The following is a 15,805-nucleotide window of genomic DNA, read 5'->3' on the forward strand; positions in this document are numbered from 1 at the left end:
TCCAGGACAAGATGTTTTGAAGAGAGCTGCTTAACTGATAGGTCTGGGCGGGTGTCCTCTCGCTTTTAGAGACTGGTAGCATAGCAGTCATTTCCTGGTAATGGCTACACCAGAGATGAAAAATGCGTGAAGATGCCGGGCTCTCTATATTAAAAGTCGCACTAGCCGACACCATGTAATAGTCCACAAATACGGTCAACACTTGATATGGGCTATCTACTGGGGTACCATATTGGACGGCACCCTGGAATCCTCTTTCCAGTCATACAACGACGCCCATCGAGCCAGGCTTTCCTTGTCGGGCCCTTAGTACATCTCGAACTTAGACACCTTTGCATCTTTTCGCATCCTGTCACTTTAATTATTTGGCTTACGCCAGCAAACTTTTGCTATGTAAATCAGTCGATTCACATTTAAAGTCATAGAGATTCTGGGAGCTTTTGCTAAGTCTGCTCTTTGAGGTCATCTAGCAATACATTGCACCGCGGAAACAACGGTGTTGATCAATGCTGTTGTCTCCTTTAATGCTGTCATAAATAGTTTACTTCTATCGAGGCGGCGCGACTGATCTCCTGCACCGAGCCCTCGACTGTTCAGAAATAATTGAGTAAAATTTGTCGGGCTAGTTGGCAGAAATACTCCCGTGAGTTAGCGTTTCTACCATTTAAACTTAAGATTTTTTTACAGTACCTACAATGGTACCAGTACATTCTAGGCAGTATAGCTTCCTTCGATAGAGTGAATAGATTTGAATAAAACGATATCACAGCATGGCTTTTTTTTTTTTTTTTTCAGCTGACACTTTCATTTTGCTATAAAAATTATGTTGCGGAAGACGGTCTATACATTATGGAGGGTATCCTTTTTTTAAACGACACCAAAATTATTCATATTTTTAATGGCGCGAGTCGAGTAATGGGTGGAACCTGATCACCGAAGCTAAGCTGATTCAGCTATTTGTGAATTACATCAGCATTGAACCTTGTTGATAATCAGGCGAGGTACTTACTATATTGCTGGTTTGATATTAAAAGGAGTTTGGAGTAGCGATCATGTTGGCTTTCTGAAACTCGGGACTAAGCAGTATATCAAATACTTCTTACCGATGAAAATGATCGTCCTGCGGAGGTAGATGTGATGAAAATTCTTGCTCCCAATGGCACAGACTAAACCACGCTAAATTATTTCTAGCAATTTTCCGTACTATCAAGCTTTTATATGCGCACGCGTTGAATGGACTTTCCCACAGGCAGCCCTGGCGAAGCAACCGCGCGATCCCGCAAGTGTTGGAATTGTTCCATGCTTCCGTAGCATGTAGCCTCACCTTTTGGGCTTGACGCGTCCAAGGTCGGTATGACCAGCGATGGTCATTCGACGCGCATCGTTTTGTGATGCGAACAGGGTGTAGCTTAAGAAACAGGTAGCGTCGCTCGAAGAAACATCCTTTGCAGTTGTTTGCAGCGAAGCAAGAGTTTTCGGGAAGTCATAAAACATTCACCAGGAGACTTAGTTGCTCATTAATGGCATAACCGTGAAGGCTCACCCTTGATGTGAAGTCGGCGTCGTTCTCTATAGCCTTGGGTAAATAAAGTAGCAGTCTGGGTGTGTTGGTTATTCGTGATGGAATATGTAAATGTCACGACACAATTCCTTCAACAGCGCTGCGTCCCCTACATGCTTATTTGGGTGATACGGCAGGCTGTATAGCGTCGTTGTTGAACGTCTGCTCAAAATTGGCGGCGGCGACTGCTTGCTATAATACAGATGCTGATTTGCTCATACAGACATTATCGTCATCAACCAGCCGACGTCCACTGCGGGGCAACAGTTTCTCCTATATACCTCCAACTACTCTGGTCATGTTCCAGCTGCCTTCGTTTGAACCCCGCAAGCTTGCTTATTTCAAAGTATTCATTCTTGAAACTCCTCGCATAGTACCGCTATGGGGGGAGGGGGAGCGGCACAACACGTCATCAGACAAGCTCCACACTGCTATGGCAAACCATATTTTCCGGTAACAAGTTCCTTAATAAGATGCTTAAAACGTGGATGAAGTAACAACAAAACTCGCGGCAAGTTGATTACGATTCACAATGCAGATGCGCTGAAAACGAAAAGCAGTAAGAAACTCGTTTTTCTTTATTCGATTTTTCTTGTTACTTCATCCTCGTTTTAAGCATCTTATTAAGGAACTTGTTACCGGAAAATATGGTTTGCACATAGCAATCTGGAGCTTGCCTGATGACATGTTGTGCCGCTCCCCCTCCCCCCATAGCGGTACTATGCGAGGAGTTTCAAGAATGAATACTTTGAAATTTTGGCACAATTACCTTTTACATTAATGATAATTTTAGCGCACAGACCTTCCGTAACTGGTCTCAGGTAGCTGGATCAAGTAAATATCAGTAGATAAAGTCATTTCGTTACTTGATGCTACAACATTTCATTCGTTTAAATTTTACAATTTCTTTTTTTCTGAGGAGGAGATAGCTTTTGAACTGTGCGATGTAACAGCAATATCTCTGGCAGCTAACATTTTCACTTCGTTTGCGGGATGCTAGAGAGTATGAGATTTTCTACTTACCTAGAGCAGGAAGGAAAATCAATAACACTCTTACAGACTGCAATGAGTGTAGCATGAAGAAAAATAACTCCAAAACTAAATCTTTTTCGTTATTTGGAAACTGCAACAGCATTCCGCTTCATACTGGGATACCACTGTTTGCTGTTTTGAGAAGAAACGGCAGCTTAGAAAGGCAGTTTTCCTTCGTCTCAAAATTGAAGATACCTTGTACGTGAAGGTGTCTTACCTTTGAAATTAAGTGTCCTGTAGGAGTATACGTAACAACTCCTACGCCCTACGCATCCGATGGAATTATTCAAAGCTTCTATGTCTTTTAATTATATGCTGACGGGTGGAATGAAGGTACCCACTGTCAGCAGGTGCGAAAGAACTCACATAAACACGCCAGTTCTGGAGTTTTTCCAGCCTCGCGCAGACGGGAGCGCGACCTTTTCGTCTTGACGCGTCCAAGGCGACGCTAAAATAGAGAAGCGACGGTAATTCGTCACGGCGCCGTTGATTTCACCGGAGGGGCCGGATGTGACGTTTAGAAAGAGATAGATGTTGCTCAAGAGAGCACCTCTTACACTCGGTTGCTGCGAAGTTCGTCTCAGGCCGCGGACATCTCAGTTCTCCTCAAAGAGAATACGCGTTAAAAGGATCCATGTAGTTTCTCGATGTTGCGATGCTTTTCGAATTTTATGATGCAGCTTCCGCATGACCTTTCGTTTTTTGTTAAACTGAATCTCGAAAGACGTGGTTCTTGTGAACTGTACACGAGGTGGTTCTGTACAGTTCAGCCATGTAAACATATTCGTGTGCTTAGTTTGTAAAAAATAACGTCATGAGAAATTGCCTAAATATGTTTTCTTGATTTTTATTTCTTCTTATACCTTTTATCATTGACTCTAACCATTGCACTTTCAGAGCTAGTAACTGATAACATTTACCAACTATGCTTTCAAAGGTGGGGTCCACCAAAGGCATGAAAACTATATATGGAGGCATGCTTGAGCCATCGAAATTGCTCAATGGCTGTTTGGCTACATACTAAATAAACAATATGATACGTTATAGGGCATTCTCCAGGCTGCAGTTGATTCGGTTTATAGGGTTTAACGTCTTTAAGGGACTCAGGCTATGAGAGACACCGTGTTGCAGTGCTTCAAATGTAGTTTATTGACGCTGCACAGTACATGGGTGCCTTGATGTTCGCCTCCATCGAAAAGCAGCCGCCGCGGTCGGGATTCAATCCCGCGTCCTTGGCTTCTTTAGTCGAGGGCGTCTAACCCCTGAGTCACCGTAGCCGGACCCATATTGAAGTACTTGTCGAACAAGGGAGTAGTAGTTGCACCAAAGAATAATCATGCGGCTGTACATAAAATCACTTGGCTGCATTCAGTTGGATATTAACGAATAATTATTCTTTTTTCTTACTCGAGAAGAAAGGTGGAAGGCAGATTCATTCCTCTGACCATTGCTATCTGCGAACTGTAGGGCTCAGGAAGAGTGGCTGTGTCGCCATTAACATCCGGATGGATACAATCACACTCGAGTATAAGATGTTCAATTGTTACTGCGGATTTTTCGCACACTGCATATGTGTCATCTTATTGGTTATATTTCATTTTGTAGCGGCGTGTTAAACGCCACCCGGAGCCAGCTTCAGAGAATAGGTCCCTGCCTCTTGATTTATCAACGAAGAATTCCTTCCTGATCTACTGTTTCCAATTTCGACATAATTCTGCACTCTGCATCTTTTCTATTTAATTAATGCAGTTTTTACTTTCTGTGTTTTTTGCCTGTTTAAATCTTCTTAATTCCCCCTCCTTGGCTACTGCACAGTCACTGGTTGGTTTCGTAGTCCAATTATGGCTTCCGAAGTGATCGCTTTTGCGAAGTGTGTGTGTGTGTGTGTGTGTGTGTGTGTGTGTGTGTGTGTGTGTGTGTGTGTGTGTGTGTGTGTGTGTGTGTGTGTGTGTGTGTGTGTGTGTGTGTGTGTGTGTGTGTGTGTGTGTGTGTGTGTGTGTGTGTGTGTGCGCGTGCACGTGCGCGTGCGCGTGCGTGTGCGTGTGCGTGTGTGTGTGTGTGTGTGTGTGTGTGTGTGTGTGTGTGTGTGTGTGTGTGTGTGTGTGTGTGTGTGTGTGTGTGTGTGTGTGTGTGTGTGTGTGTGTGTGTGTGTGTGTGTGTGTGTGTGTGTGTGTGTGTGTGTGTGTGTGTGTGTGTGTGTGTGTGTGTGTGTGTGTGTGTGTGTGTGTGTGTGTGTGTGTGTGTGTGTGTGTGTGTGTGTGTGTGTGTGTGTGTGTGTGTGTGTGTGTGTGTGTGTGTGTGTGTTATTCAAAACATCATCGTAGGAAACAGTGCAATTTCTGTGCTGAATAGAGTGAGATTCCAATTGTTTTACAAATGAATCGAGAGGGATCGAATATGTTTCGAATATTTGCTCCTTGTTCGATTATTAATACAAGACAATGCAAGATAGCCGGCGCACTATGGGATGCTAGCGGGGGCTTCGCGATGTGGCGATGTATTTTGCAGAGCCATAAGCTAGCTCTCAGAATACGCATTAATCGATAGGCAACGCGAAGTCGGTATTTTGAATCTCTGACTGATACTAGAGTTTGCTTTGTTGATAACGGTGACTACTGACTAGCACCACATCTTAACAAAAAAGAGGGGAGGACAGCTACATATGGGTCCCTAAAGTGTACCAAGGTGTCAGCTCTTGCTAAGCCTTCCTGAGGCCTGGTACGTCGCTCGCGTTTTAAAGTCATGTAACAGCCTCACTAGTTTTGGCACGAACACCTCCCGGCGCTGTACCCTTTACGTGGCGCAGATCAATCATAGCAGTATGCACTGATGCGTCGAAGCGAGCGTTATTCTTAGAACTGTCATCCAACAAAATTAATGCGTGACATATCCGAAGTTCTTGATAGCTAATCGATATCTACTCAAAAACATGAGAACATGTTCAAATCGTTTGGAACAACGTTGAGCACGCAATACAGGTTCCATTCAGTGAACCCAGAATAGGAGGATATTACATTATTTATCAAAATTTCTCTGTTATATAAGTTTGTTCCTCCTGAAGTTTGTTACCTTTCCTTCTCCTTCTTCTCCCCCTCTCCTAGACGAGTTTGAATGTGAGGCTCCAGGCTTGTATTGAGAAGGAATCGCTGCTGTAAAGTGCCATTTTTAAACGTTTGACGCAGAGCGCTATCGGGCGGAGCGTGTGCGACCCCGGAGCAATAGCGTTTTGAACTCTTAACATCTAAAAAGGCAGTCTTTACTTGATGAGCGTCGCCACGTGGCTTCCATGTGAGTCTCTGGCCTCTACTGTAATGGAACCCTCGTCACAAGGGGAGATACCTTAGTTGCCGAGTTTGTGAACCACGGCACTTAGCTCTCTTTTTGCTGCTGTTGCGCGCTTTGTGTTTATGGTTAAGCCCTTTTTCGAAGATTAGTGGGATAATGTGATAAGTGGTCTGCTAACCTTAGGTGAACTGGACTATACAATTGATCAACTCCCGCATTTGAAAACTAGGAGCCTGACAGCGTCTAAAGGAAATTTTACAAGAAATTTACAGCTATTTTATCCCAGGTTCCAATCCAAAACTTTTGTGACCTGTTTTACTCTTCTAGACAGTGCCTATCCCTATACTCCTCCGGCGGAGGCTCCTACCCTCTGTATAGTTCCACTTCCTGCCAACTAGGTGCCGGTCCTGCTTGCTGGTAGCTGAGATGCTTCTGCCTTTCATCATAGCTCCCCTTCGAAACTTATAGAGTCGAGTGCAAGGATGCCTCTTACTCAAGTGGCTCCTCACGCCAGATCCTCTTCTCTCTGCTCCTGTCTGTCACAATCACGGACCATTCCCTTACTGCCCGCATTATCCTTCGCTCGAAGTCTTCCAGATCATTCACACCATTCAATACTTTCATTCTCCCGTGCCTCACTATATCATCTACACCGGCTACCAGAGCTATTCCAAAGATAAATATTCCAAAGATAAATCACTGGGCACTAGGGGATAGAAAACCAGTTGGCTAAATTGCTCGAACGTGAAGCTCTTAACCGGGTGCCGTTCATCGCTTGGCCCAGACCCTTGGAGGGCGGATCGAGACTTTATCTTTGCGCCACCATCAAATAATATTGCAATGTTTCCCTTCTGGGCCGTAAACCCTATACCGGCCTTCATCTTAGTATTTTTTACTGGAGGCGCACGTCCTCAGACAGATACAGCTGAATGCGCTCATCACACCTGCAACGACATTATCATTTCAAATTTCGCCACGACCATTTACGTTCCAACTGCGCTGCCCCTTAGGCCAACATTTACCACTAGCAATTCTTTTGCTCGGTCGAACTGCTATTGGGTTTCTTCCCTTCCCACCCATAATGTTAGGACCTGGCTGATGTGGCCTGGTGCTGAGGGTGAAGAAAACAGGGCTTGCTCGTCCAGCAGACGTCCGATCTATTAGGTGCATAAGTATTGTGCATGAATAAAGTTTACTAATATTACTACTAAAAGTTGCGGACGATAAACTCTTCTAGATCAGTTCCACCAAGTATAAGATGGAGCAGCAAATTCTTTCAGCGCAAGGTGTCTGGGCTTCCAAAATCACTTACGTTGGCATGTTGAACAAACTAAATGCAATAAGCTAAGTCCATCAGTCACTGTAAGTATTTAAAAACGTCATGCCATCCGTTAAAAACGGTTGCATAGAAATACCACTTTCCAACTGTAATTGGCAGGTTCTGTAAATAACATTCCGTTCCTGCAAAACCAGGTTTTGTGAGGTGACAACTACGTCAATGAGGGGCAGAATTTCTAGACTAAATTTATATTTTCCAGGTGCGGGCGAGCAAGACAAACATTTGTGACTGTTGCGGGGAAGTTGATTCCACATAAAATTTTCTCCTTCCTTGCTGGAAGTTCCCACTTCAGAGAAATACTTACCTGAAGCTCAATCTATCAAGCTTACGGCTCCCCCGCCACTAAAAAGTTTACTATCGTTCGATGAGAGCGCCTTTGTTGCGATGTGTCGAATTCTTGCCGACTACGTAATTGCAATTGGTAGGTTTCCTTGATGACTGATTTAAATATTTCGCCAGATGTGTATAATCTCTTTACGGTTTTCCTTTCTCTTTCAAACCTGTCGTGCTTTTTATTTTACTTCAAGTATTATTTTCTCATCTGGTATTATTAAACTATTGTGCCTTCCCGCGAATCATTACCTGTCACTCGTGTATGGAAATTTTCTTGATTACGACACCACACCTTTGCCAATTCCCCCATATGGATACGGGCCATATGTTTCCGAATGACAATATCAATAACAACAGCAAGTCGTCATGTTAAGTAATGATTCATGAAAGAGAAGAAAGTCGTTGGTTGATACTTAAGTACGTGCATAGTAGAATACCAACTGTCATACAGGTCGTCCTTTTTTATAAGCATGTATGATCCGCCCAGTTAGCTCGACGACTTTGCTCTTGATCGAGTAAAAAAAAAAAAGAAAGCAACTGGCACTAGCGGGAGGTTCTAGCCGCAGCCCTATAAAACCTAATATTTTAATGGCGTGTTGGGCGCTTGCTCTGGCTTTGGTCTGTTCACATCATGTGACAAGAATTGAACTCGCAGATAGGGAAGTCTTTTGTTTTTATTCTGCATTTTTTGTACGTGCGGCTTTCTTCTCTTCACAGCTACGCTAGTGTTAATTATTCATATCAAGTGTGATTTCTTTTCCTGGGCCTGGAGATTATAATTTGGATTGTTGCCTTGCTATTTGACGTGTGCCTCCACCATGGTGATGAAAAGAACATCACCATGAAATTGGGTTGTTTTTACGAGTATCTGAAAATACATTTCCGATCGCGCGCATGAAAGTGGGACTACAAACAAGGCAGAAGAAAAACACTTGCGAATACAGAAGAAAAAAAAAACTCATCGAAGTGGAACCGGCAAGGGTTGTTACGATACTTCTCTTATTGGTGGTCATCGATAAGTCAGACATTTGTTTGTAAACATAGGTACTTTATTTCATGACTAGCTACACAGTAAATCGGCACTGCAGTGTACAACCGTTCGCTGAGAGGATTACGTTTCGATCCTTGGTGACTGTGTGCATGTTACATAATTCGTCCACTTGTCTCAAGAGCTGTCCGCTTCTCTGATATATATTCGTATCAGCTTTTTTCTTTGCATCGTGTGCTCTGAAACCATCATTGGCACCATAAAAAAGTGCTGCTTTCGGACTTTTTATGCGCACTTTGGCAAAGTGTCAAAATAAATGTTTTAAGCAAGACACATTTAGAGAGTTCCAAACTCTCCAACCATTCCTTGTGACCAATATAAATCATTTCTTTGAGGAACTTTGTAGAGGACTACAATCGCTAAATTAGCACTGCATTGTCGAGTCCTGGCATATCTCACATCGTGGCCACGAGCTCAGAACGCTAAGGCAGAAAATCTAGTAACGATTATTAGTTATGGTTAGTAAGGCACATCGGGATAATGTGCCCTCACAAAAACTATTGTTGACAGAGGATACAATCTCGGCGTAGTGTTACTGACTACCAAAGCAAACTCAGCACAAATTTAGTGAAATAACTGTGTGTGAAGGCACGTAGGTGTTGAAAAGGCATGGGTGTTCAGTTTCACAGTCACATTGACTATGATTTTACAGGGCTAAATGTACTCCTTCGATTGTTGTGAAAAAATATCCTAATGTCTATATACCGAAAGTGCTCAGCTAAGCAGTGCCGTTTCGTCTTAAGGGGTGTTTAGGCATAACGACAAGGACAGTGTAGGTCCCTGCGAAGTCACTTGTGGTGGGCCTAGTCACTACCGCTGTGGCTGTGGTCTCCACCTTCCTCGTGCACTGGGGTTTCCGAGTCAGGCACTGCCGCGGGGGCATGCGTGTCGTTGTGCCCGTGGGCGCCCTCGTGACCGTGTTCTCCATCGTGTCCGTGTGCTCCATCGTGTCCGTGTTCTCCATCGTGGCCACCGGAAGAGTGTTCGGCCTCGCAGTGTCCTGTGGTGTGTCCATGGTCCTCGCCGGTCGCCTTTACTACGCAGTGGTATCCTTCTGCGCACCTGTCGTTGTGCTCGGGATGGCACTCCTCGTTGGCGCACTGAGTGAGCAAAGCACATTTAATTGTTCTTCTCAATAATTAAGCTGCTCAGTCCAAAAGCGCTGCAATGGGCAAATACAATTTTGAACAAAAAAAAAGAACGTTGTGGCGGACACCGCACGTTTGCTTTTCCGAAATGCGATCTTATTGCTTCATGGTACGAAGAATGAAAAACAGGCATAGTATATGGCGCGGTATTCTAAATCTCAAAGCAGAGAATCTTAAGGTGATGAGAGAGAATACGAGGACTATACAAGTATGCTTCATGCCAATTTTGCTGTATGTCAAGATATGTTGGACATAAAATTTTTCGACGTTATATTCATCGCCACGTGGAGATAAGCTCGTAACCTGGCTTAGTTTCGACATCGGTAAAAACTATCCCGAACGCAAAAACCTACAGAAAAGAGTCTATTGTAAAAAGAAAAAGAAATTTTGTATGGATTTTGACCATCAACCAGTTTTCATAACATAACGTTTTGTTGTAACATCAGCATTTTGCGCTGTTGCAGAAATTAATTGACACAGAACTACAGTCTACGAAATGTAGTACAGAAAAGCCTACAGAAGTATAAAGAATTACTACATAGCGACATTACGAAACACGCACTCGCCAAAGGTTGAAAAAAAAATGGATGAAAAACTTTGGCATGCGCAAAGAAGCTGGCGCCTATACCGTACGCCCATGATGCGAATGAAAACCTTGCTCGCATTATTTAATAGCCACTACGTCCGTGCGGCCCATGTCCATTGAAGGTAACTAAGACAATGTCTATTATGGATCAAATACCGCACTTACACAGCAATATACCCAAGGGTTGCCTACAAGATACGCTTTCGTGATTGTGACTCTGTCCACACCATTGAAACAGAGAAATTGAAGACGAGGCTGAAGCAAAACCTAAATGACTTCGTCCAATGCAGAACACGCTCAAACGCTTTAGCGGAGCACCAGTAAGACATTAGAGATATTTAGCTTACCGTGATCCGCGATCCGCCACCGCGCGTTTCTCTGCGCATGACCAGATCCCCTTGACGCCGATAGATGGCGCCACATACTTGATGTCGGCACATAAACCTGCCGCGTCGAGACCAATAAGCTTGTACGCCCCACCCACGCGCGGTAGAGGGTCACGGTGGCGGATCGCGGATCACGGTAAGCTAAATCCTTTTACTGACCATGCCATTGACTGGGACGCGGCACTTGTGATCATCGCTGAAGCGCTCGTTTGTGGAATCACATCATGATAAACCGGACACAAGGTAACACTGACCATGCCGTTGACTGGGACGCGACAGCTGCGATCATCACCGAAATGCTAGATTGTCTCCCAGAGGTATGCATCCATTCATTTCGAAACATCGACCCTAAATATCAAACCTTCCCGTGCCTCGCTAGTAACGCCAGTCTCTCCCGCTTCATTCACTTCCTTTTTTTCTTTCAACCTTTGGCGAGTGTATGTTTTGTCCAAATGGGATCCGTTGATCCTTGTACTTCAAATAATTACCACAGAACCACCGAAGAGGCTGGTATTACGACATAACTACAGAATATTTTTGTCACAGTTTTGACACAGCTCTGCAGTTTCTTTGTTTTTTCGACTAGGTACTATCTGAGATAATGACACAGTGACAACTTCGCTGCTCTGTTGTCATGGCATATAGAAGAAGAACACGCGGGAAGGGGCGCGACACACAGCGCTCGCACTAAGCCCACCGTCGATAACTTATGCAAAAACCATCCATCATACAGTCCTGCCTTTTTCGCCTTATGATCACGTAAAATTTCAAGGCTTTTCGAGCGTTCATCATCGTTTTTGTGCTAGAGCTTGAGCTCCTTCCTTCTTCCTTGGTCGTCAGCTGCGTGTTCATGGTGTGCACCATTTTGATGCGCCCCAGCACGCCGTGTCTCTTTGCCTAACTCCTTTCTTTATGGGAATATTACTACTTTCTTTATGGAGAGCTACGGTTGCTTGCATCCACAATATATATATATATATATATATATATATATATATATATATATATATATATATATATATATATATATATATATATATATATATATCTTCCAGTGCTTTCAAGTAGGAATCATCTACACCCTGAGTTTGCACTGAATCGACTTCGAAGGATTTACCTCGCAGGGACACTGCATTATAACCTCCACACACTTCGAGTGCATGACAATACTTTCCAGTTAGTAATCGATTATTATTTCCAAGGGTTCCACAAGCATATTTAATCATATGTCTAAGCTATAGTTTAGGTAGCCACTGCTAGGAAAACCGTGGAATGACATATAACATGGCGATTTCATCCTCTTCATATTTAAGAAATGTAAAAATGGCCGCGAGTGAAATATGGTTTGGTTTGGTTATAGGGTTTAACGTCCCAAAGTGGCTCAGGCTATGGGACGCCATAGTAACATACCCCGGAAATGTTGACCATCTGAAGTTCTTTAACAGCATATGAACACCCATTATGACAAAATATGTAGGAGCGCTCCGTGACTGCCTCATCTCTGTCATGTCAGCTGTCTGACTAGTCCAGCGTACAGTGAAAAAATTACGACCAGTTGCACATCTCACGTACAAGCGCCTTTCCAGTTTTCTGAGTCCAGCTCTGGCTTATACTTCACTGCCAATAAATTTTGATGAGAACTGTGGTCTGATAGTAAGCCTACAGTGTAAATCTGTGCACCTTGGCCTAGCAAATTTGCAAATGGATAGATTTTGTCGTCGGTCTTTTTGAGTCACGGTAGCCATTAGGCGGCAAAACACGTAGTGAATTAAAATGGTGATCTATTTCATTTCTATTTTTATGCATTCATTATTGGATCGGAGCCATTCTAAACTCTTTTGCTGCTCTGTTAAAGTTCTAAAACTTTTAGTTCTGGCGCGGCTTACGAAGCTGTCCATCTTCGTCTCAATTTCTTGCAGACAACTGTTTTGGAAAATTTCAGGCTATTTTTGTTCTTCCCAGAATATAGGGAACGAAAACGAAGCAAGTTTGGTTAATATATTTGCTCATTTCTAAAGTCACCCTTCCTCCTTTCCCTCCTCACAACTAATCCTGTCATGGCCATGTCGGGGACGTTACTTCGAGCCTTCATGTCGCCAAATGTTTTATGTAAAGGTCTCTGTAAGGGGCATCTGAAAGAACAGACTGGTCAACTGCAATATTTTCTCCTCCTATCTTCCATTACCTGGAGAAAACGTGTCCCCAATCGAAGGCACATCAATTCCGTCATACCACTTCGGGACGCCTATGTGTTCGCAAGGACTTGTCGTCTCTTACCTTGTTGCAGAAGTCACAACATCCGCAGGCGTCCTTGTGAGTTCCGCAGTGGCACTCGTGCTTCGCACATGTCTCGGGGTCACAGGTAACGCCTTCGCAGTGTGGTTCCGACGTCGCGTACACACTGCTCGTGGAGATTATATACCACAATCAAGCGTGAGTTGCGTATTTGTGACCCATCTGATAATTTTTGGGGGCTCACAGTGGAGCTTAAACGCCCGTGTCTACTGGCATGTCTACGCCGTGTCTACGCCCGTGGCACAAATGGCTCCCAGATATTAGAAATCACCGGTCGGAATGAAGCATTCGTTGCAATCGGCGACGAGAAACCAGATGTAATGCTACAGTTGTTTCTCAGTCATTCGAGTTTGAAGGGAATCAGAAATTTTTCGAAATAAGCGGAGTTCGAAGTAAAGAAATCCTTTCTAATACACCTTAGTTGGCGACAAGAAAACATAAATTTGAATATGTGGGTGGTTGGAATTATTCACTCTACACTATAAAAAAAAAAACAGCCCCAAAGGGGGAGGGCAGTAAAAGAAGACCCCTGGATTTAAGACATTTCTCTTTGCCGGACGATGCAGTGAGAACGAAAATCTATTTTTTAGCAGTAATCAATCATATTTCTTGGGCGTGTGACTTACTAGACATATATTTTGGTTGGTTTGGTTGGTTTGTGGGGTTTAACGTCCCAAAGCAGCTCAGGCTATGAGAGACGCCGTAGTGGAGGACTCCGGAAATTTCGACCACCTGGGGTTCTTTAACGTGCACTGACATCGCACAGCACACGGGAGCCTTGCTTTTCGCCTCCATCGAAAAGTGGCCGCCGAGGCCGGGATTCGATCCCGCATCCTTGGGAACAGTAGTCGAGCACCCTAACCACTGCGCCTCCTCGGTGGATAAAGTTATACCAGGATACCAGGATACCAGGATAGCAAACATATATTTTGGTTTAGTGCTAGTGCGGAGAAGTCCACAGCGTCACGTAGATGTCGAATGACAATGCACGACCTTCCTGACTTGAACTGTGACCGTCAGCTCATCAAATTCGCTTAGAGATTTTTTGCAGCTGTGAGCGGCTACGAGGATGTTTTACACAATTGGAGTAATTTATTGCTTAAAATATCGCGACTCATCTGATCTGTCCTTAAGGGTTTTGAGTGTGGCTTAGACATTTTCTGCGTTAGTAAGTATAGTATCGTTCTCTAATACCTATCGGGCCACAAATACCTATTTGTCACAAATCGGGGACACAAATACCTATTTGTCTCTGCCTATCAGCAGACTTCCTGTGCAAATCTCTCAACAAAACAGGCTGAATAGTTACGGTAAGGAATAATTGTAGAACTTACCAGGCTACGGCAGCTGCCAGAAGAAAAAGTGCGATAGCGATCTTCATGATGATCCTGAAATTAAGGCAAATGAGCGCGCATATCAGTCACGATCACATTTATAATCTATAAGCCGTTCCCAGCCGCAGTTGAATGATTATAGCAGCATCATGATCACTTCCTAATGTCCATGTGTAGTGCTTTTAAACACCTAAATATTTTAGAATCAGGTCATTTGTTTGAAGTTATCCAGGATAAAAGTAATGTTTTTGAAAGAATACCACCAATTCATAACTGAAATTGAACATAAAATTTGAAACCCTCTGCAGGCAGCACACTGCACTGGCCCAATATTGGTACTGTCCGGTACAGCATAGAGTCAGCCCATTGCCAATGTAGTGTGAACATCGGGCCGATGATTTTTGTTCCCTGGAATATATATCTCCTGTACCGTAAAGCTCTTGGGCGGTACACATATCTATGACTAGTTTTAACCGAAACGTAGCACCTTTTACTTATTTTTTATTATGACAAATACACATCTCGTGTACATTTCTAGACGAAGAGCAAGCGCCGAAGTCGGCAGTTGAAAAATTGTAATGCCTCTAAGCGGAATGACCATTGCAAAACACATTTTTCACAGTTCAGAGAAAAATGTATTTGTCATGTAATCCTGATCAGCGTGTTAATTTCTATCGACATTAGGCATGGAGACTAGCATGTCCTCGGTAGGAATACGAGGAAATATATGGGCGACCTTAGTTCTCAGGAAGAGAGCAATAGGACATGACACGCATTACTAGCGGTGGCGAGAAATCGCCCACAGTCCCCGTCACAATGGCGGAGTGTCTAGGGCGCTTAAATGTTGAGCCCGAATTTACTTCCGCGGTGACTGCCATGATGCCGGTTATAGCCCTTAAACTGGGGTCTGTGATATTAACGCGCGTCGTAGCTGTATAGCTTGAAACAGTTAAACTGCGCAATAGATTGCCAATAGACTTACGTTTATGTAGTTTACCCAGCCAGAGAAGTCCACTTCGAAATCCTCAGCGAGTGCTAAAGATTAAAACCTGAATGTGCCCTTCACTTATATACCTCCCTCAGACGCTTCTAGAAAACACTAAAAAAAAAAAAAAAAAACTGAGTGATGGCGTGTTTTTCGCATCAAGCCGGATAGGAAGCTTCAAGACAGCTGGCGCCACAAACCTCCCGCCGTTTAAAATACAACACGCAGACCACGTGGTGCCCAAGTACAATGCAGCAGCCTCATTGGCTAATTCCGACTGCCACGTCTTCTGTTGTCTGTCCGAGAGAAGGAAAGCCAAGAAACGCGATGCTAGCCAGCGACAGCTCCTCAAGGACGGCCACCCGTCCAGGGTCTGCACGGCCAAGGACAAACGGCAAACTTCACGTGTTAATCAATGGTCCATTCCTTTTGTGGAAGCAATACTAACACATAATGAAGTCAGCTTACAGCCT

At 43.9% G+C, this 15,805-nt stretch overlaps 1 protein-coding gene across 1 annotated transcript; it reads right to left on the reverse strand.

Annotated features, from left to right (window-relative positions):
• Positions 1-8,577: 8,577 nt before the first annotated feature.
• On the reverse strand, positions 8,578-15,459 carry LOC146189575 (uncharacterized). Its single transcript, XM_084604342.1, has 4 exons — positions 15,330-15,459; positions 14,348-14,401; positions 12,996-13,119; positions 8,578-9,698 (listed from the first exon to the last, which is right to left on the reverse strand). Exons 2-4 carry the CDS (start codon positions 14,392-14,394, stop codon positions 9,402-9,404), a joined length of 468 nt encoding a protein of 155 aa, XP_084460468.1. The 5' UTR covers positions 14,395-14,401; positions 15,330-15,459; the 3' UTR covers positions 8,578-9,401.
• Positions 15,460-15,805: the final 346 nt, after the last annotated feature.

Source organism: Amblyomma maculatum, chromosome 5 (genome assembly GCF_055883805.1).
Source record: "Amblyomma maculatum isolate TAMU_Amacu chromosome 5, ASM5588380v1, whole genome shotgun sequence".
Taxonomy (NCBI): domain Eukaryota; kingdom Metazoa; phylum Arthropoda; class Arachnida; order Ixodida; family Ixodidae; genus Amblyomma; species Amblyomma maculatum.

Coding starts and splice junctions, on each gene's coding strand:
- LOC146189575 (XM_084604342.1), bottom strand. CDS start 14,394: ATGAAGATCGCTATCGCACTTTTTCTTCTGGCAGCTGCCGTAGCCTG. Junction 13,120..14,347: donor CTGGCAGCTGCCGTAGCCTG/GTAAGTTCTACA, acceptor CTCCACGAGCAG/TGTGTACGCGACGTCGGAAC. Junction 9,699..12,995: donor GTTGTGACTTCTGCAACAAG/GTAAGAGACGAC, acceptor TTGCTCACTCAG/TGCGCCAACGAGGAGTGCCA.